Source organism: Odocoileus virginianus, chromosome 32 (assembly GCF_023699985.2).
Source record: "Odocoileus virginianus isolate 20LAN1187 ecotype Illinois chromosome 32, Ovbor_1.2, whole genome shotgun sequence".
Classification (NCBI taxonomy): domain Eukaryota; kingdom Metazoa; phylum Chordata; class Mammalia; order Artiodactyla; family Cervidae; genus Odocoileus; species Odocoileus virginianus.
In genome coordinates this window covers 16,005,841-16,028,886 of record NC_069705.1, presented here as the reverse complement: position 1 = coordinate 16,028,886, position 23,046 = coordinate 16,005,841, and the positions used below count along the sequence as shown (strand labels likewise).

At 38.3% G+C, this 23,046-nt stretch overlaps 1 protein-coding gene across 7 annotated transcripts in view; it reads left to right on the top strand.

The window, feature by feature from the left end:
* Nucleotides 1-23,046, top strand: part of NRG1 (neuregulin 1) — a 228,912-nt gene that overhangs the window by 42,032 nt on the left and 163,834 nt on the right. For all 7 annotated transcript variants that reach the window (XM_070459920.1, XM_070459921.1, XM_070459919.1 and 4 more), the window contains exons 2-3: nucleotides 10,406-10,583; nucleotides 20,188-20,309. In XM_070459920.1, the coding sequence (XP_070316021.1) occupies nucleotides 10,406-10,583; nucleotides 20,188-20,309 (300 nt within the window). The remainder of the gene's footprint in view (nucleotides 1-10,405; nucleotides 10,584-20,187; nucleotides 20,310-23,046) is intronic.

Here is a 23,046-nt window from a genome sequence, read left to right as displayed (position 1 = left end):
TGAGACACAGTGCGCTCCGCCCTTGTGGCTTTTGCGGGATGATAGGCAATTGCACAGTTTAAAAATCTATATATTTTTTGCATCATTCCATTTTAAAGTATTCTGTCCTGTTTTATGTCCCCATAAATCATCAAGGTAGCTTAGAAGAGACAGCTGTTTTCATATCCACTTATCTCTACTTTCTCCCCCAGACTATATGTTTTGCACTTGGAATATGCAGAAATGATCTACCATGGGGCATATGCCAGGGTTTATCAGGGCACTCTTAATACATCAATAAGATAAATTTTACATTTGACTTATAAACCTATTTGACAGAGCAAATTGTTCAGTTGGTTGCCTAGGAGTTAAGAGCAGGAGCTGGGACTTCCTTGGCAATGCAGTGGTTAAGATGTCACCTTCCAGTGGAGGGGATGTGGCTTCCATCCCGGGTCTGGGAGCAAAGGTCTCACATGCCTCTTGGCATGGGTCAGCCTTCTAGGGTCCAGATACTGGCACCCCAATATGCCAGCTCTGGGACTTTGGGAGGTTGCTTTACCCCTCTGTTCCTGTTTGGTTGTCTATAAATTGGAATAATGCACATATCTCCTGGAATTGTCTCAAAACTTAAAAGACTTAATAAACATGAAGCTGTCAGGCCAGTGCTTGATATTTAATTCATACTAGGTTACTCAATCAGTGTTAGCTATTATGTTATTCTAAAGGAGTTTATTGTTGAAAGTACTGTGAGGACCTTATTTTAACTTCACCTTCCAAGTCTTGAGACCACTATTACAGTAGTTTTATAGTTTTGTCTTTGACCTTCACTATGAAATACTGGGCATAGCCCTACAGAGCTATATAGAAGATGAAGATTGCTAATTTCAACAAACATAATATTAATTTTTCAGGTTGAAAAATTCTCTTACCTAGTAAATCTGTGCTTATTGCCCTTGTAGAATTGTACAGTGTTGTAAATCTCTCACAGACATTTATGCAGAGGTGATCTGATTGTAAAAAACATAAAATTACTGTGGTGGCTATGAAATGAAATAATAGTTCCTAGATTTTTGTCAGCTGTCCTGGCTTTAAATCCTTGTCTGCAGCTTGACAGCCTTGTGACCTTGTACAAATGTTGGCATAACCCCTCGTATCCTCACCTGTAAAATGGAAAGAATAGTTATCCAGCTTATATGAAATACATACAAGAAAAAAGGAAAAGGGAAATTGACCCAAATGGTAAATTTGGGGATTGATCATAATAGTTACTGACTAGTTAAGGAGCAAATTTAGACCTTGTAGACTGAGGTAATCAATGAAGACAGTTGACCAACTTTGATTTGAAAACAGAGGAGATCATATTAAAATGCTCACTCTTCTTAAAATGGAATAACAGCCTGGTCTCTGCAGGAGCCTCTGAGATAAGGTGCCTTAAAGGAGATGGGAAGGAGTATGGTTGCAATGACTGGGGTCTTAGCTGAGGCAGGAATCAAGTAGAAAACGTTTTTTTTTTATTTATTTTAAATTGGAGGATAATTGCTTTACAGTATTGGCCTCTGCCATACCTCGACATAAATTAGCTGTAGGTATGCATATGTCCCCTCCCTCCTGAACCTGCCTCCCACCTCCCACGCCGTCCCACCCCTGTTGGTTGTCACAGAGCCCTGGCTTGAGTTCCCTGGGTCATGCAGCACACCCCCACTGGCTGTCTGCTTTCCACGTGGTCATATGTATGTTTCCAGGCGACTCTCTCCATTTGTCCCACCCTCTCCTTCCCCCCTCACCCCCCGTGGCCATAAGTCTGTTTTCTATGTCTGCATCTCCATCGCTGCTTTCAGTAGAGGACATTTTAACGACGATGTCCAGGTGAGAGAAATCCAGGAGGATGGAAAAATGGCAAAGTAAAGGCGGGAATGCTTTTTTGACCGTTTTCCAGTTAGATTTACATTTCCTTTTTATTAGCAACATATGGCAGAGAGCATCAGAGTCCTGATCCAGTGGAATGCATAAAAATGAAAATAATGTCAGTGGGGCCCTTTGATCTCAAATTTTAAAAAAGCCTTTTTGAGAAAGTGGGTGTGGGTTTCGAAGTAACATTTGGACCTGGATCTCTTCTTTATCAGTATCTTCTAGATCCTTCCTTCTACTTACTTTTTTTCAACAAGGAAGTTTTGTGCTAAGTCCTTGAGATCCCATGTGTCTGATACACTTAGACATCTGGATGTTTATTGGCTTCTCCAGTGGATCAGCAGGTTAAGAATCTGCCTGCAGTCCAAAAGACACAAAAGTTGTGAGTTTGATCCCCGAGTCAGGAAGATCCCCTGGAGAAGGACATGGTAAGCCACTCCAGTATTCTTGCCTGGGAAATGGAGCCTGGTGGGCTCCTGGGGTCACAAAGAGTTGGACACAACTGAGAGACTAATGCTATGTTGGACATTTGGATGTTTGTCAAAATGGACCCATCATCACCACCACCACCACCATAAGCCTGAGCCTCCACATAGGGACTGTGACCACCTGCTCAAGACTGCTCTTGCCTCGCCTTTGATTGGATAGCGACAAATTCCTTAAATGGCCCTCTTTTTTCACATGTGCCTCTTTAGTGTAGCCTGTTGGGTGTGATGTTTAGCTGTAGAATGTGATCAGTCATTTTCTGTGGCCTTAGAGTAAGCATGGGCTTCCCCAGTGGTTCAGTAAGTAAAGAATCCACCTGCGATTCAGGAGACATAGGAGATGCAGATTCCATCCCTGGGTCAGGAAGATCCCCCAGAGAAGGAAATGGCAACCCACCCCAGTATTCTTGCCTGGAAAATCCCATGGATGGAGGGGCCTGGTGGGCTACAGTCCAGTGGATCACAAAGAGTTGAACATGCCTGAGCGGGAAAAAAAAAAAAAAGAAGAGTAAACATCATTTTTGACTGGGCTGGTTGTGGTTCCTACCTCCGAAAGGAACATTTAAAAGAATGCTACTGTTTCAGTCAGCTTGTAGCAGTGAACTGGGGGATGTGGAACTTTGTGCAAATCTCTATGTGAAAAGCCCCACTGAAGTCTGAATTGTTTGAGAGATGAAGGTTAACACTAGTAAGAAGCCGGCTCTGGCTTAGTGGTCCTACCATTGTGAATAAGAGAAGTAAAATGCTGAAATATTGCTCCCGAATTTATTGTATTATAATATGTTGTATAATGACATGTTCCATGCATGTGTTATGAGGATTGTTCCAAACGCTTGTAAAGATATTATTTGGTGATACACATTCATCCTTGTATAAGGAGTTGGGCATAGAACTGCTAAAATGGTATTTCTGGGTCCAACTGTCTTAACTCTACTTTGAAGCCAATCTTAGTGTGTTGACTGGTATAGTTTGTTGCCAGTGGTATGGAGTAAGCTTGAGTATGTCTTGTAATAAACCCCTGAACTTTATATAGTGACTTTCTCACAAGTGGAGGTCCCCATATGCTTTATCTCCTTCTCCAGATATCCTTGCTGAATACACAGGGACACAAAGTAGGTTTCCATTTAGGCTCACAGGAAACTCTAGTTAACTGCAGTTAGGAACAGTCTATCTGGAAGATGATTCAGCTGGACTTGAGGCAGTATGAGCCTTAAGTCACCACATGTGTCACTCACATGTGGACCTGTGAGATGGTCCCTAACATAACTTAAGATCACACACTGCCTCAGTAGCAGTGATTTTAATCCTAGGTGTATTGTGAAATACCATTGCTGCTTGACCTTGCTGCCTTATACACAGCTATATTTACAAAATATATACCTGATAAATTTTCCCTTTTATAGTCAAATTTGTGAGTACAACTCATAAGAGAAGACCAGATGACTAAGTATAATAAACTTTATCCATTCTGTACATTGTGACCATAATTTTCTCAATAAAGGACTTATAGAGACTTTCCTCAGTTACTCATTTACCTTTAACATGACTATAAAAAATAGGGCATCCTTCTGTGTAGAAGACCCATTCATGATACTTGTGTGACTTTCCTTAACTAACATCATTGCCAATCACCAGTTTTCACTGTGAGATCTGCACCTGTGTGGTATCAGGCTTTTAAATGGTTTTATGCGAGGAAGGCTTCACTGGGCAGTCATAGCTGAAAACTCACAGTGATTTGATAATATTTTGCAGGTTTCCTGTTTAATTTGTTCAGTGTCAAGGCTCTTCAGTTTAACTGTACAGTCAAATGTGGAGAGTTATGAGCTAGTTTTGCACCGTCAGGACATCCAAAGAAAAGAAACAATTCATCTAGTGTCCCATGCTATCTGCATATCTCATCAACACACACATACTAAAAGGCATTCCCTGTTCTTAACAATACAGTACAACATTTGATAATAGCAATATTGAACATATTAAAAAGATGAGCACCCAGTGGACAAGTAAAATGAGACAATTGCTTAGATGGATAGTTCTTCTTCATCTTTATCACAAATACTTATTCACACATTAAAGAATTGGAATAAATGAGCATCGTGTCTTCAATTTTTGTGTGGTCAGCATGTAAAATAATTGTTTTTGGACTACTGCCACAGTTTTTTTTTCTCCATTATACAACCTCTCAAATAAAAAAATTAGACATGCAAAAATAGACTTTTAAAGTATATAGTCATACCTGCTTGCATTGACTTAGAGTCGGAAGAGTATGTTTGTGATCTTTTAAAGCCCTGTAAAACACTTAAAGCCTGTAAAAACGAGTGCCTGTAAATGTGTGGCATTGCTCTGAGGGTTTGGGGGTTTCTATTTTTATAGGCTGTTCCTTTTTGCACTTTACTGTCTGTCTCTGTTGATACATTTCTAAGGGTGTGGATAGGTTCATATTAATGTCAAGCAAGTTTGAAGTAGATTTAAGGCATGACTATTTAAAACTTGCTCTGTCATTAAATTGTTTCAGGGTGTGGAAATGCTGCCTCCCAGCATCACAATGAAAGCAGAATTATGAACTGTGGTAGACCAAATACTATTAAATCATTCCAAAGATGTTCAGATCATTTACTGCATTGGAAGCAGTAACTTAGCACTGTGTTTACCTTCTATCCATTTTTAGTTAGGGCTTCCCAGGTGGCGCTAGTGGTAAAGAACCTGTCTGCCCATGCAGGTGGACGTAAGAGACACAAGTTCGATCCCTGGGTTGGGAAGATCCCCTGGAGGAGGAAATGGCAGCCCACTCCAGTGTTCTTGCCTGGAGAATCCCATGGACAGAAGAGCCTGGCAGGCTGCAGTCCACACAGTGGCACAGAGTTGGACAGGACTGATGTGACTTAGCACAGCAGTGGCTAAATTAACAGACTGGTTACTCTTAAATAAGAATTGAAGGGTATGTAAATTTTTTTTTTGCAGTTTTAAAATCCGAGTACTCGCTTTCAAATATTGCCCATGGTTTCAAAGCTACCCTTGGTCTTATACAATTATATCTGAATTTTAGAAAGTACTTGGTGGAGTGCTTTCTCAATGAAATAAATGAGATTATTTTATGCGAGTAAACTGAGAAACATACGTAGTTTTAAAATGTATTCTAATAATATATATGTATTGTTTTATAATCTAATGGAAGGAAATTTACTCTATTGAAAGTTGTCTCATTATGAATAGAGGAGAAAAAGCAACAGACCATATGTCCTCAACATTAGTTTGCACACTTAGCAAGAGTCTGAAATATCCAGGGGTATTCCATTAGGGTGGTTATGTGAGAAGAAATAAAGAAAAATTTATGTTGTTGCCTAGTCTGTAGGATGCCTCCATTTGGGCTCCACCTGGAGTGAGTGAGGAACTTTATGTGGTACTTTTCTAGAAGGTATCACTGACCGCAGAATACCGAGGGGCCAAGAGTGCAGTCGTGTGGCTGGGTTAGTGGGTCACAGATTTGTTTCTCCATTTATGGAGAATTTTAACACCTTAAAACAGCTGTTCTCTGAAATCGGTATATCCTCACATCATAGCTGGTTTTCCCTGAAGACACAGCAGAGACATTATGACAAGTGGACTTCCAGGGATGCTGGAAGCTTCTGTGCTTGTGACAGTCTTGAAGCTACATGCAAGAGAGAGCAGCTTAGGCTAGTCAATAGAGGTATATCCAAATCCCAAACACTAAGAAATATTTATACATTGGGGTTAGCTTAAGGAGTGGATATTCTAGTTACAAAAGGCCTTGCCTCTCAAGGTCTGTGCCTCATTATGTCATAGATCATCTCTTAAGGACAAAGATGTACCAGTCTTGCATGTGAACCCCCAAAGAGAGAGCAGATGTGTTGACCTGCCAGATAAGAGATTGTTTTCCTTCCACCAAAGGGCCTAGTGGGATTGAAGCCCCAAAGTCATGGTTATCAGGTTGAATGTAGGAGGATTTCAGTGCCATACCACTCACAGAATTTTAATGGAGAGTATAATCTTAAGAGCTACATTTGTAAGTTGCAACACAAATATTCCCAAGAATCTCAGTGACTTCAAATTTAGCCAAGACTTCAAAAGTATTTACTGAAAGCTTGAGATTTTTTTAATGGCAGAAAGATCAGATTTTAAAAAGGCAAAAAAGCTAATAGAAACCAATATTCCTTTTCCTCCCTTTCTGTGTGTGTGTGTGTGTGCATGCACATGCATGTATGCATGTACATCCTTATTTGCAGAATCATGTGAAATTTAGTTGTAGATATCATGATATTTCAGCAAATACTGCCTAAGAACAAGGGCATTCTTCTGCGTGACCACAATGCAGTTATCACACTTGAGAAACTTGATTTTGATACAGGAGCTTTATTCAGATTTTCCCAGTAGTCCTAATAATGTCCCTTATAACTATTTTTTCCCTGAAGCAAGATCCAATCACTAGTCAAAGTCTATTGCGTTTGTCAGTCTCTTTAATCTACATCAGTTTCACAGTGTTTTATCTTTCGTGACATTGATATTCCTGGAGCCTAGACCAGCTGTTTTGTCAAATAACCTTCAATTTGAATTTGTCCAATTGTTTCCTCACATTTGAAATCAAGACTCTTAACTAAAGTCATAATAAATAAAGAAATGAAGATAGGAGGGGAATGGGGAAGGAGAGGTGACAGAAAGAGACAGTGGAATAGAATAAGAGGAAAAAAGTAAAAAGAGATGCAAATGGACTTCACGAAGATTTCAAACAAGATGACAAAATCTAGTAGATTTGTGTTCAGACTGTATTGGTAAGCAAATGAATGGAGAGGTGGGTGAGGGAACATGGTTCTTCATGAGAGTTAAGGACATCTCAAATATTGGTTTAGAACATTTTGGATAGAGACAAGGGAATGAACCTGGAAAATCTGGGCTGTATGCCAAGCTCAACACAAAATTAAGTGAAAACAACAACAAAAATTCAAGCTAGTTCTTTTAATCTGTACATAAAAGAATGAGGTGGTTTATTTTTCTTAATAGATGTAAACCAGTTTTTTGGTATCATTTAAAACTCTTTACTAGGTTTACAAAATTGAAAATGATCTTAAGGAGTTAATAGGAATATACAAATACTATACCAGATAGATAAGAATTTAGTCTGTTTTTTAAAACGTCCAGAACAGAAATTCGTGGACCACATCTTAAAGGGAAGGATTCTAGGAAAGCTCTTCAGGAAGTAAATCTTATTTTCAAGCTGTCAAAAAGAAAAATAACCAGAGAAAATCATCAGGTGTCAGAGGCTAAGAACAGCTGAAATATTGATACAATTTTCTAACTTGCTGCTGTGTCTTCACATTTAGTGTCTGCTTCTCCACCTCATCTCCCGGCCTCTAAATAAGAAGAAGGGGGATGTGTAATTGTAGGGACACTTAAGAAGTCACAGCGTTCAAATAGTTTTTGCTGTGATTTAATGGAAAATTTATATACTCATTCCTGACATTTTTGGAGGGATTTTCTTGGTAAGGGCAGAGTTGTAGAAAAATAAATATATGCAGAGTGGGAAAGGTACACCATTTCCTGTTCGTGCTTAACATGGTTCTGATTGCCATCCTTGGAGTCTTGATGCTGTACACAGTGAATAATTGCTCAGTGGGTCTGAGAGGTGCAGTCTCTTGGTGGATTTGAAGAATTAACTTCTCATTAAGTCCTGAACTATGGCAGAAATAGACTTTGTACTTGGCTTTTGTAAGACTCATTGGAAACAGAGATGTTGAGACATCACTTTCTGTGGTGTTGATTAAGTGAAATTATGTGTGCAGAGGAAAATCCATTCAATATGCTTTTATTTTTTAAACTGTTTTATTATGGGGAAAAAAAACCCAGACATACTATATAGTATTGCAGGGATTTCCCTGGCAGTCCAGTGGTTAAGACTTTGCCTTCCAATGCCAGGGTGAAGGTTCCATCCCTGGTTGGGCAGCTGAGAGCCCATATTCCTTGTGGTCAAAAAGACAAAACATAAAACAGAAGCAATATTGTAACAAAATCAATAAAGAGTTTTAAAATGGCCTACATTTTTAAAAAATCTTAAAAAAGAGTCGTATACTAAATCCCTGCTTCTTTGTATTGACTGACTTACCACAGTCAACTTCTTGGGGAATTTATTTCATTTTTATGCCTAACCTTTCCCCACTGGCTTCCCAGGGGGCACTAGTGGTAAAGGACCAGTCTGCTAGTATATAGAGACGCAGGTTCCATCCCTGGGTTGAGAAGACTCCCTAGAGGAGGGCACAGTAACACCCTCCGGTATTCTTACCTGGAGAATTCCATGGACAGAGGAGCCTGGTGGGCTACAGTCCATGGGGTCGCGAAGAGTTGAACATGACCGAAGCAACTTAGCACATTCCCCACTACCATTTCATATTGAAGTAAATCTCAGATATTCCAACATTTTATCCATAAAGATTTCAGTAGAGAATAGGTACTTGCTTAAAATAAGTCTTGCTTAAAATAGGTCTTGCTTAAAATAGTAATGGTATGTAAGCATTTAATATAAGTGAATGAGTGACTAAAAGTCACTCAGTCATGTCCAACTCTTTGCAACCGCATGGAATATACAGTCCATAGTATTCTCCAGGCCAGAATACTGGAGTGGGTTGCCTTTCCCTTCTCCAGGGGATCTTCCCAACCCAGGGATCAAATCCAGGCCTCCCACACTGCAGGCAGATTCTTTACCAGCTGAGCCACATAAAGTGTCCTATAAATTAATGCACAATATAAGTGCTCTCCTGTCTCTGTTGAGAAGATTTAGAAGGGTGAAATCCAATCAAACTGATAATCTGATGGGAGTATGGTGGTCTTCTGGAAAGGTCATTTGTTGTTTGTGGGAGAGTATCTGTAGACCCAATAAAAGTGTTGTCACCAAAGAAAGAGTGATGTCACCAAAGAATTCCTGTCTTGAAGAAATGAGTGTTGTTAAGATGAGTCCTTTTTGTTCTCTGGATTTCTCCTGTTGATAGCGTAGTCTAACTCTGACTCTCCAGATATTGTAACCGTGACCAAGAGACACTTAACCTGTCGCTGGAAAAAATGGGTGTGATACCTGTTTTACATATTCACAGAACTGTCATGCAGATTAATTGTGATCTGGGGGTGGGGGGGGTGGTGGAAATGTGAATGTGCTTTAGAAATAATGGCCCAGTTACCTGTTATTCTTTAGCATAAGATTTTGATTCTTTGAAATGACCAGTCTTCAGGATTTTTAATAGTACCAGAGGATGTAAAGATGGAAGAAATTGCTATCTTGAATATATGTGTGTGTGTGTGTGTGTGTGTGTGTGTATTGTTTAGAATGTTTTTAAAGAACAGATTGTTATTGAAGTAGACTTGATGCACAATATAGTGATTCACAATTTTTAAATGGTGTACTATATTTTATGCTTTATGCTTCGCTTGGACAGTAAAGAATCTGTCTGCAATGCAGGAGAGTGGGGTTTGATCCCTGGGTGGGGAAGATCCCCTGGAGAAGGAAATGGCAACCCACTCCAGTATTCTTATTTGGAGAATCCCATGGACAGGGGAGCTTGGTGGACTACAGTCCCTGGGATCACAAAGAGTTGGACATGGCTGAGCAGCTAACACTTTCACTATATTTTATAATTATTATAGAATAAAGGCCATGCCCCCTGTGTTCTACAGTATGTCCTTGTAGCTTATTTTATGCCTAATAGTTTGTACCTCTTAATCATCTACACATATATTGCCCCTCTCCACTTCCCTGTCCCCACTGGTGACTGCTAGTTTCTTCTTTATATCTGTGTGTCTGTTTCAAAGAATAATTTTATAACCTAAGTTCTCTTTTTCCCCCTGAATATATTTTATCTGAACATTTTTATTATTCTCTAAGCTGAGATACATTTTAACTGATACCCCCTTCCCCTTTTTCTTTTCTCTCTCAGTTAGTAAATCCTCTTGATCAGGCTCACCAAAATGAACATGTTTCTCTTGGGAAGAGAACCATGTGATCAGAACTTTTTTCCTTCTCTTTTCTCTTTTAGCCTTGCCTCCCCGCTTGAAAGAGATGAAGAGTCAGGAGTCTGTGGCAGGTTCTAAACTAGTGCTTCGGTGCGAGACCAGTTCTGAATACTCCTCTCTCAAGTTCAAGTGGTTCAAGAATGGGAGTGAATTAAGCCGAAAGAACAAACCACAAAACATCAAGATACAGAAAAGGCCAGGGTGAGTATCCTGCGTTACACAGCAGATTCCATGCCTAGCAATACAATGGTATAAAATACAAAATTTACTAACAGCTTAGTAAATAAGGATACCATCAAAAAAAACAGGATATGTGATAAATGAAAAATTTTTTGTTATATGGGGGCCAGAAATTGGGTCATTAGATAGGAAAGAATTTTAAAATATGTCATCTTACAACTTCTGGAGAAAGAAAGGAAGGATGGATGTGGAAAGGACTGTAACATGTGGCTAGAAGTAGAAGGGGTGAGAGAAGATAATATTAATAATAAGCTGCTGTATATAGCACAGGAAGCTCAGCTAGTGCTCTGTGATGACCTGAGGGGTGGGACCAAGGGAGGTCCAAGCAGAAGGGGATATATATATATATATATCAGATTCACTTCATTGTGCAGCAGAAAAACTAACACAAAGTGGTAAATCAGTTATACTTCAGTGAAAAAATAAATTTAAAAAAGAATTCAAAACAAAAATTTTTAAAAAATGAAAAAAATATTAATAGGTGCTATTAATAGTAATAATAAGTAATAGATGAGATCCTAAAATCCTGTATAGAATACCTGTGCCTTACACAATCAAGCTCAGTTGGGAAAGAATCTGCCTGCAATGTAGGAGACCCGAGTTCGATTCCTGGGTTGGGAAGATCCCCTGGAGAAGGAAATGGCAACCCACTCCAGTATTCTTGCCTGGAGAATCTCATGGACAGAGGAGCTTGGCGGGCTACAGTCTGTGGGTTTACAAGAGTCAGACACGACTTAGCGACTAAACGTATATCATCATGTGAAGAGTTAGAATGTAATCAGTTGAATCTGAACTACCCTCAAGTAAATTTAATGCGTAAAATTAATGTGTAACTGACAATTCTATTAAGCTCCATCACCATGAGAGCAGATTAAAATATCTAGTAATCCTAAGTAGCAAGAATCTTAAGTTTTCCTGCCCTTCTTGAGGAGATTCCTATTTGGGAAGGCTTCATGTGACCCCCCCTATAACATCTGTATTCTATACCTACTCTAAAATGATGCTCTTTTACTTATTTTTTTCTTCATTTTTTTTCTCCTTATTTAAGAGCATTTACTTCTAATCTCAAACTAAATTTTGAAATTACAGAAGAGCTAAACGTCTTGGATTTTTGCTTGTGAACAGTCCTTTCATCAATGTGACATGTATCATAGGGGTTCACAGGTCCAAGGTGACCTTTTCTCTACTTAAACTTCAGAGGATTCCAGTGACATCCCAGAGATGATATATGAAGCAACAATGAGAATTACCTCCTAGACTTTTATTTTATAGGACAAATACCAAAAAAATCAAACACACATGAGCCGGAAAAAATAAAGTGATGTAAGGGAAATGAATTTTATCTTACCAAAGTGTTTAATGACTGTAAGAGCTATAATTAGGGATGCTTTCTTGTCTCTATGGTTTTAGTAACTACTCTGCTTATCCTTTTCATTGATTGTGTCAGTACAGTGTCTTGATTTGGAAGAATAATACAGAAGGAAATATCACTGTAGCAGGTGGTACTTCAAATATACAAAAAAGAATAATTCTATGAAGTGACAGAGTGCTTTTGTATACAATCTTATTTGTTTGGTTTTTTTAACAATTTTCCCCTAGGTAGTAAAGGCAATTTACTGCCCATGGTGACTCTAATTTTGCAGGTTAAGAAATCAAGGGTCAAAAAACTGTTGTCTCTCCTTGAGTCACCCAACTAGCTATGAATAAGCTGGAACACAAATCAATGTCTCGAATTCCTTGATGTCTCTCTCCTTCTTTAAAAATGGAAAGCAGACATATTTTATCACATGTGTCCATGTGGGGAAGGGAGGAGAGACAGCAAATTGAAAAAACAAGCATGATTCTTTTTGAGAAGTTTAACAACAAAGAAAAATTACTTTTAGCTAGGTTTTGGTGTCTGTTTTGTTTTTTATCAATTAGCCAGGTTAGTAAGAAACAGTTATCTGCATAAGCGGAGTGATGTCTCAAGCCAGGTTAGTAAGAAACAGTTATCTGCATAAACGGAGTGATGTCTCATTTGTTTCTATGTGGCTGTTAGTTGAGAGCAAAAATATTTAAGAGCCCACGAAAAGCTTATATGCTAGAAATGTGGAGAAATGAAAGAATCCTAGGGTGTTTTCTACTCAGGGCATTGAAAGATTGTAGAGATTATCTAGTACAGCCTTATATGAAGCAATCAAGTGCTGAAATCCTGTTAGGGCTGGGGGGCTTCAGGATTTTTAAGCAGCCCATCTATTGGCAAACAGCAGTCTAAAAACTTGATTATTTATGCTGAGGTAAATTCTACCTTGTGGGAGGTTAAATTTATTAATAATTAGGGAAACGAAATATCTAACACTGAATATCAAACAGTAAAACTAAGCGCTGAATTGCAGGTTACTGATGCTCAGTGCCGTGGGAGTTGGGAAGTGGGGAAGACCCCAGGAGCTTCAGGAATCACTGTGAGGGGGTGGGTTGGACTCTGCTAAAGAGAGAGAGACCCCCTGGATGGGTAGGGTGGGTTATAGAGTAGAGCAGTAGCAGGTTCTGTTTATAGGACAATAAAGAGGCCAATTGAGTTGGGCCAGTGAGAGAGTGGATGGGAAATTTTGCCCTTCCTTGGACAAGATGCTGTGTGTTGGTCCTGGTCTAGAAGCTGGGTCCAGAGAGATGAACAGAAAGTGCATGCTGTCTCGGAGGCTTGGTCTCAAGTGGGGAAGGGAAATACAAGCAGTTATAATTCTCAGTTTTAAATTTGATGATAGTGACGATCACAGGAGGCTTTAGAAGGGTACGCACAAGGATGGTGGAGGGGACCCAGTCCTGGACTGTGGAGGCTTCCTAGAAAGAAGGGGAGAAGGGAGGGAAGGCGGAGAGGATTATCCAGGCTGAAGGAACAGAATGAAGCAGCTTCGGACTGCAGGTATTTACGGTGAGGATACCTGAAGAGAAAAAGCTGAATAGGTTGGATAAATAAGATGACAAAAAGGAAAAACAACAACAAAAATAGAGACCCGCCCTGGAATGAATACGGTCCGAAAGAGCACATGTGCAGGTACAGAACTAATTTGTTACATGGCTTGGATGACATATAAAAGTGTCATTAGTATTCAGAAAGGCGTTTTCACATTGGCTTCATAGACTCAGACAGCTAAGAGCACTGTCTACATATTAATAAAATCCCATTATCCCGGAAAGGCCAGTGTTCAGAAATTACTTCTTTTAAACAATAGCCTTGCTGGAAAGAATTAAGTGGGACCAAAAGAAAGAATTTTATTCAAGTAATGTGACTGCAAATGACTCTTGGCAAGGCATTGAACATTTTTGAGCCTCCAAAAATAAGACACTTTGTGTAAAGTGGGCAGCCACTGATAAGTGATCAGCTAATTGGGTTTCAGAATTGGGTATTTGGTCATTTCTGAGGCTGTATCTTTAAAAAAAAATTAGTGCTGTCTTTTTTAAGGGATCAAACTGAATCTAAATTTAATTAACATTTGCAAGATGCTCTATTATTTCAACTTTCAACTTAGAATGGATACTATTGTTATTATACCCTTTAAAAAATTAATATCCTGAGAATGAAGGAAATTATGTTTCCTCCTGTAGATCTAATGTTAATAAATGGTTACTCTTGGACTTGAAATTGATCTGTATCTATGCCTTTTGTCTTTTTCACTCCATGTCTCGTCTTTTCACAGCTACTTGTGATTTTGCTGTAGTATCCAGTGAAGTCATAACATGTTTAAGGCAAGGGACCTGTTTAGGCTTAAACTGCTTAATAAAAAGCATTCTTATTTGTCAGCTTCCTCTACATGCTCATAATTTTTCATTTTGAAGACATTTCAAAATGTTAACAATTTGTAGTGGTTACTTGCTTACTTAACTTTATCTTACTACATTTGCTCTTAGCCAACAGGCCAAGAAGGGATAAACTGTCTCTTAGGCTATGATCACAAGCAGAGGTGAATTTTAGTGTAAGGTTTAGGATTTCCCTGGGACCCTCTTTATTTAAAGTAAAATGTTGACTCTCTTCCAATCCTTCGCCTAGATTTCTTTTTCACATTTTATAATCTAGATTGTTTGTAACAGTCAGAATTTCCTTTTAATCCCTTAGTGTTATGAAAAGACTTTACACCAATAGGGAATTGCTATTATTTTGTAAAGTCTTATCCCCTCTTCAGCCCCTGCTCCTACTAATAAATGACATTCGTACATGTTCTTCCTATGATTCTGCATTCATGTGTGAGCCTTTTTGTTTGTTTTATTTGGCTGAGCAAGGTGTGGGACCAATTAAAAGAAATAGAAGCTGCCCTGGTCTTAAGTGTCTACTTATCCCTTTGTTATTATTTCCTTTGCCTGGTGGATGATTTTGATCAAGAAAACTGGTTAAAGAGCTTGGTTGTGTGACAGGTTATATTTCAGGTCTGCCTGTTGGCTTCACTTGCATACCTGTCTTGTATCAGTCTTTTTTTAAAATTTATTTATTTATTTTAATTGGAGGCTAATTACTTTACAATATTGTAGTGGTTTTTGCCATACATTGACATGAATCAGCAGTCTTATTAAAGGCTGACTTCCTGTTGTTTGTGTGTGGTGCACATTTTTGGATGCTCTTAATTTTGTATCAGGGGCTTCCATGGTGGCTCAGTGGTAAAGAATCCGCCTGCCAATGGGTGCCATCCCTGAGTCAGAAAGACCCCCTGGAAAAGGAAATGGCAACCCACTCCCGTATTCTTGCCTGGAAAATCCCATGGATGGGGGAGCCTGGTGGGCTACAGTCAGTGGGGTTGCAAAAGAGTCGGACACAAGTTATTGACTAAACAACAACAATTTTGTATCAGCTCTTCATTTCTGTTCTTGTTTTTCTTTTTTGGACTCACCTTGTGGTTTGCGGGATCTTAGTTCCCTGTTGAACACAGGCCCTTGGCAGTGCAAGTCCAAACCACTGTACTGCCAGGGAATACCCTGTTCTTACATATTATAATCTTGTTTAAAATTGATTCTAATTGGTTTGGTCAAGTTAAAAAAAAGTAAGGAATGATTAGTCCTATTATCAGTTGTTTCAGGGTTTTTTGACTCTTAATAGAAGAGGTTTAGACTCATCTCTTTCTTTTATTAGTTGAGCTACTCCAACAGGTCATTTTAACTTTATATGTAAGAAGATCTCAGATTCCTTAGGTATAAAATGGGAATAACCAGTGTCTGTTTCATAGCATTTATGTGAAGCGTTTTATGCAGGGTCTGGTTCTGTAGAGTTTCATAGTTGCTGCAGTGGCAAGTGACTTCATTCTGGTAGAACCAGATGACGACTGACATTCTGTAGTTTGCACTATGAAATCCCTCTCTTTCTTTACCCTTCTCATTGGCAGTTCAACAGTATCTGAGCTGTGTTAACATACACACGAGAATTCATATATGATTCCTTAGGGATCAGAAGAACTGGATTATATAAACTGAGTTGATCTTTTCTATATGCATTTAATTTGCCTTTGCCTATAAAATATGGTAGAAGAATTAAGTATGAAAAATGAGATAAGCAACTATGGAAACCTTGAATCTACCTTGTGAGTGAGCACTAATTAAAAGAACAGTTACATTTTGATATAAAAAAAGAAGTTAATCTATGTAACTTCCATTTATAAATGTTTTATTGCTTTATTGTTACATAGCATCATTTTTTCTTAATCCAAAGCAATGCATGTTTATTAGGAAAATCTAAAAATTGCAGAAATTTAGAATGTCATTATAATAGTAGCAGACACTTACTGGGAGATTACTCTATTTCAAACATTGTTTTAAACACTGTGTATGAATTAACTCTTTTAAAGCTGTTAGAAAATGAAAATCCACCAAAACATGCATCCCTCCAGAACCCCAGATAACTCATCAATTAAAGAGCAAAAAGTTAATTTTGTGATTGGGAGTTCATTCATTCTTCCAAGTTAACTTTCTTCTTATAGACAAGATATAGTAGCCTATTGAAGAAAGTAAAATTAAACTATAGCCATACTTATTAAAGCCCCAAATGGTTACATTGTATAATTTTCAAGAAAGGTTTCTCTGCTTCTACTCTCTCACTGTTTCCCATTCCTGCTTTAAGACCCAAGGATTGCAGAATCTCATAGTTAAATGTATCATTATAGTTCAAAGGGTTTTTTTGTGTCCCTGGAGAAATTTGAGTTTCCATTGAACTGCAAAAAGGATTGCCAACCTCTTTGACATAAATGCTTTCTCCCTTCATAATGTTTTTAAATATGCAGCTCTCATTTAAGCTTTCATTTAAAAACAGGATTTATTTTTTCAAAACTAATTGAAACCATTGATCTAATTAAATCTTTTCTGCATAGAGGTATTCTTGTTAGGAACTGCTTGACAGGTGGCAATCCAGACTCGAATCTGTCTAAATAGAAAACCTCTTTCACATGACATCCTATCCTTATTGAACACTCAAAAGGTCCTTCCTTACGTATTGTCCAAAATATCCCTTCTTTTTCCTATAAGGCATAAATCTACCTTCAAGAGCTTCACCAAATACTTTCCTTTTCCAGATAATAAAGATGGAATATATTTATATATCTTGTTCATAGCTCCGTGCCAGTGGAACCTTTCTTAGTTTAATAGCATCTTCTCTGGTGTTAAGATATCTAGGCTGTATTCAATTCTGATCACCCTCTTCTAAAGTCCTCTAGCTGTTGATATTTTTTTTTTATCAAATGCCACTTTGAAGCATAATTCAATACTCCAGATATGATCCAGCCTATAAGTACTGTATTGAGACTTTTATCCAATTTGGTTTCTGCTCTTTTAATATTAATTTGGCCAAACAGTAGTACTTTTTTCTTCTTTTTTAAATAGTTGTTTAAAATGGAGTAATATTAATACATGTGGCTAATTGAAATCCTTTTTTCTGTATACATTGTTGTCAAGGCTCTTCTCTCCCAGCCTGTATTTCTGCTACTGATTTTTGAACCTGAATGTATTTGTTATGCTTATCTTGATTACACTGATTCTTGGTCTTGGCCCATTGATGCACAGTCCTAGAATTCCCAAGGGTGTCTCTACAAAAAGGATTTCTTAGTCACTTCTCATGCCTGCCTTAGAAATTCACTGTAACTGCATAAAAATGACTAAGAGGTAGGTTGTAAAGAAATCTGCTTGTTTAAAGAAACATTAGTTGAGTGCAGAACGTTTCTTTTTTTTTTTTTTCTTATTGTCTTTCTGTTTCTCTGTTTTTTTAATTTTTTTATTGGAGTATAACTGCTTGGAATGGCAACCCACTCCAGTATTCTTGCCTGGGAAATCCCATGAACAGAGGAGGCTGGTGGGCTATAGTCCATGAGGTTGCAGCATCAGACGCAACTGAGTTTGCACGCATGATTGCTATACAATGTTTGGTTAGTTTCAACTGTCCAACAGTGTGAATAGCTACATATATCCTGCCTCTTAGCCTCCCTCCCACCCCTCTAGGTCATCACAGAGCACCAAGCTGTGCCCCTTGTGTTACAGCAGCTTCCCACTAGCTCTCTGTTTAAAACACGGTAGTGTATGTACGTCAATTCTAATCCCCCAGTTCATCCCACCCTCCCCTTCTCTCCCTGTCACTCCAAGTCCATTCTCTATGTTTGTGTCTCTGTTTCTCTTTTTAAGCATAACATTTACTTACATTCCTTGGAAGAGTATTCCAGTAAACACTGCCCAGGTCTTTTAGGAGAAGTTTAAGAGCTATCGCTGTCAGATTAAACTGTAAGCTCATGTTAACTGTAAATTTCATTACTCTATTTCTTTAAGAAGATTCTCCTGAGAGAGTTACTCAAGGCAGGCAGAAATGAGACCAAAGAGAGAGAGAGCAGCTCCAGCTACATGATCATGAGAGGCTTGATGCAGTAATTGGCACTTGAGATGGTCCTTGAAGATCAGCTAATATCTTGATGGGTCAAAATATGGGGTACCCATTCTAGGATGAAGAAATACACAAGCAAATCATGAAGATGGCAGGCCATAAAACTTACACTTGCAGGTGGAGGAGGGTGGATTAATTCAGTAGACTGGAGGAGGAGAAGAGTAGAAATTAAATTTGGAGCAATTGATCCAACCTGATTAATAATAGTATATGACAAGAAGACCAAAAAACTCACTTAAAATTAGGAGGGTGTAATTTACAGGAGGGCTTTCCTGGTGGCTTGGCGGTAAACAATCCACATTTTTGGGTTAGACATGGGTTTCACCCCTGGGTCAGAAAGATCCCCTGAGGAAGGAATGGCAACCCACGCCAGTATTCTTGCCTGGGAAATCCCATGGACGGAGGAGCCTGGCGGGGTACAGTCCATGGGGTCGCAAAATGTCAGAGAGGACTTAGCGACTCAATAACGCCACCAATAAATTTATAGGAGGATTGCATATACTTCTGAGTTGCTGTCTTTGCTTTCTGCCCTGTTTTCTCCCTGTTGTCCTCCTCTCAAAAATCCAGGCTGTCAATATCAGGCTCCTGTATATAAGGACACTTTAGAAAGGCTTTAATAAATGTTGAGCCAATCCCAGTAGTTCTGAGTTTTTAAATCATAGGCACTGCTTAAATTATAGGCTTGTGCAATAGTAAAGCATGGACAGATGCAAATCACAATGTTGCCCATGTTCAGAAAGAGTGCCAAATATTGATTTAATATGTAGTTTTATGAAAGTGTGTGTTATTGTTGCATGAATATTTATTTCTATATTAAGAACCATTTGTGTGGTATGGTGTTCCCAGCAATGAGAATCGTTTTAAAGAATGACAAATTCCCTTTCTTTTGGAAGTATTACATTCTCTTCATTCAAAATTAACGTAATTCCTGATGTCACTCTACTAAGAAGTGTAGAACATTTTAATCTAGTCTAGCCTTCACTGAAGTATCTGTCCTTACCAGACTTATAAGAAACAGCTTTATACTTCTTTATCCTCCTTAATTAACCCTATTGGCTGCTGACACTGAGATATACAGAGGAAAGAAAAATTTGACATTTGGGTGAAAAAATATTCTGAAGCGTAATGTGGTTAGTGGTAGTGTTAGAGGAATAAAAAGAAAACTTAGAAAAGAATTCCTTTAAACTGCTGATCTGGGTGATGAAATTAAAACTATGTCCAAGCTATAATTTAAATGAGATGTATCTCACTTTTGGGGTGATTTTGGTAAAATCGTATATATATATATATATATGCGTATATATATCTATAGTCAGCTGTGGGGTTTTTTTTAAAGATTTTTTGGGTGTAGACCATTTTTGAATTAGTTAATTAATTAAGGCTATGCCGGGTCTTCGCCGCTGCCCCAGGGCTTTTTCCGGTTGCAGAGAGCAGAGGTTCCTCTTGCTGTGGTGCACTGACTCAGTAGCTCTGAGGCATGTGGCATCTTCCCAGACCAGGAATCAAACCCATGTCCCCTGCATTGGCAGGCAAATCTTAACCACTGGACCACCAGGGAAGTCCAGTCAGTTGTGTGTGCAGAGTGAGAAGGGGGAGTTTGAAAACTCTAAAACTGCAGAGACTGTATTTTGATGATCATCGTATTTCTGTGAGATATACTTAAACACTTTGGTCCTGATCTTGTAGGAAATCAGAACTTCGCATTAGCAAAGCATCACTGGCTGATTCGGGAGAATATATGTGCAAAGTGATCAGCAAACTGGGAAATGACAGTGCCTCTGCCAACATCACCATTGTGGAGTCAAACGGTAAGAGACGCCTACTGCGTGCTATGTCTCAGTCTCTAAGAGGAGTGAGCAAGGTGTGTGGTCTCACTTGTGTCACATAGGTGAGTTAAATCTCCTTGTGAGCAAATAAAAGTCATGAAAGGAAAACCCTATGTTTGAAATGCCTTATGGGTCCTCCTGTAAAGCTCTTCACGCCATAAGGTGAAATAGACCTGAAATATACATAGATTATTCAAAAAGGATTGGAATCATATCATGAACAGCAGAGACAGAATGGATTGCTGAAAGAAAGAGATTATACCTCCACTTTAGGTTAGTCAGGGACAGCAGGTAAGTTTTTTGCTCTGTCAAAACAGAATATGTATGCATGTATATATGTATATATAATTTATATACAGAATATATATTGTATATATTTCATACTAACGTGTATTATGTATGAATATATGTACATTGTGTGTGTGTAAACAGAATACAATCGTGACTTAGTCCTGGCAATTTTATGTTCTTATATATGTTTTCAATATGTCTGGCTCTAGGTAGTAGAAAGTTAAGCTTATCAGGGTTTTTTTGAGCCCATTAATTCAGAAATCAAGAGAGTCTTAGAGGCAAAACATTTTTAACTCACTTGTATAGGCTTTATAAATAAGCATTTATATAGGCTTCAGCTTCGGTTTTCCTAAGAGCAGTGTCAGAGGCTATTTGTTAAACAAATAAATAAGTTGGAGACAGAAGGTGCCCCCTATCCTCTGACAACCCCTCTGAGTTATCTGAGGAAGGGTAAAGGAAGGGCAGAGCTGGTGTCTCTCTGTCCACGATCCGTTAGTACTCCACAAAGTGATGGAGTCATCTATAGAAGCTGATGACGAGCTAGCAGTGAGCATCTAAGTCTCTTGAAACAATAAAATGCTACTTTGAAACCTTTGGTGCTGTTTTGGATGTTGGCACTAGACTGCTGTCTTCACAAGCCTTGTCATCTATTATAAAACCAAGCATAATTGCACCACTTCTAGGCAGGTGATGAGAAAGAATGCCCACTGCAAAGGCCTGATCTCTGAAAAGTGATAAGACAAAATTACAGACCCAACAAGGGAAGAGGAAAAGTACTCTTAGGGGTTAACTCCTTAGGAGACTGATGTGGTTTGATTCAGTTGATAACAGGATAGGGAGAAGGGAGTGAGATAAAAATATGGAACAGGGTTGGGAGTATTCAGGTTAATATTCAGGAAATATTCAGGTTAATTCCTAGTCTTCTGTGGACTTCCCAATGCATTGCTCTATTGCAGTGTAATCAAAGTTCATTTCTTTCATTTTGAATACCTCTCTCCACAGAAAGTAAAAAACAACAGTGAAAACTGGTTTCCATGATTATTTTTACGGGCCATGTTTACTGTTTAAAATGTAAAAGCCATTTAAAATTTATGTCAGTAAATATAACATCACTTTACTTTTTAATCAGCATCAGTAAAGCAACAGGGTTTTGCTTGTGTTATTTTGTTCCACTTGGACTTTTATAGGATGCAACTAGAAATGCAAATTTGAAATTTCAATGACTAATTTTTTCTTTCTATAATACCATGTTTAATAGCTTTTTCTCAGTTTGTCAGTGACTTGGTTCAGTACATCTTCTCCTGGTAAAGGCTACTGAATTATATTTGAACACTTGGATTAGATTTGTGTAGCTATGTATATTGTAAAGTCCCAGGAAAATAGAATTAAAGTGTCATAGTTTTACTGAGTGCTTACAGTAGGATTATATTTAATATTCCACATTTTCTGAATTACAGTATCAAGCAGTGAATTACTTACCACTATTTTATTGGCAAAAACTCATAGGATTTCTTTTTATTAATTTGGGAGTGCTGAAGTTTTGATAATAACTGTTTTTCACATCCCTTTCATGGGAGAGATATTCAGCTTATTTTCCATATTAATTTATTTAAGAATTGATCTCGAATTTGAATGTAGTATTGACCAACTATAAAGTGTAGAGAAATGAAAATAGGGATGTTTTGGATAATCAATCTTTTTTACCTGACAAGAAAAAAGAGAAGGTCATGAAATATTGTAAGGAAATCATCCTTAAACAATCAACTAAAATTCCGTAAGGACTAGAAGGGAGGAATGAAGAATCTCAATTACTGTGCAAGGTGGTTGTTTCTATTTTCTTCTTAGAATGTTAAGACTAGTTCTTCCATATCCAACCTTCTCATTGTATTTAAAAAGAAGTGGAGACCTAAGATTTGTTTTAAATTCCTTACGTCCTGGTTCAGTACAGCTTACTCAATACCAGACTATGTGTTTGTGAATATTTAAGGTAGATTCTTCGATTTGTGAAGGACGAAAACTGGAAAAAAAAAAAAATGGTGTGAGGCGGAAAGAGAGGGATTCCACTGGGACGAACTAGAGCTTCATTATAACTGGGGTTCCAGGAGAAAATGGTACCTGGGGTGTCTTTACAAGTTTAAGCATCAGGAATTTTTGACTTCCCTCTCAAGTCTCTGCCCTTGAGGTGCCCAGATACATTCTTGACTCTCTGACTCTTTCTTGTATTTTCTAACCTGCTTTCACTTATGCTCCTTTGTAATTCCAAACTTTGACCTGATTACGGTTCCATTTGGCCATATTCTTCTTCATGTTTCTTTTGAAGGCAGCTTGTCACTTTTGGCTCTGACTGTGTGATTGTTGCCTCAGGGGCCAAATCAGATTCCCCATAGCAAGAATCTGACTGGCAGATCTGATCACACCCAAAGATCCA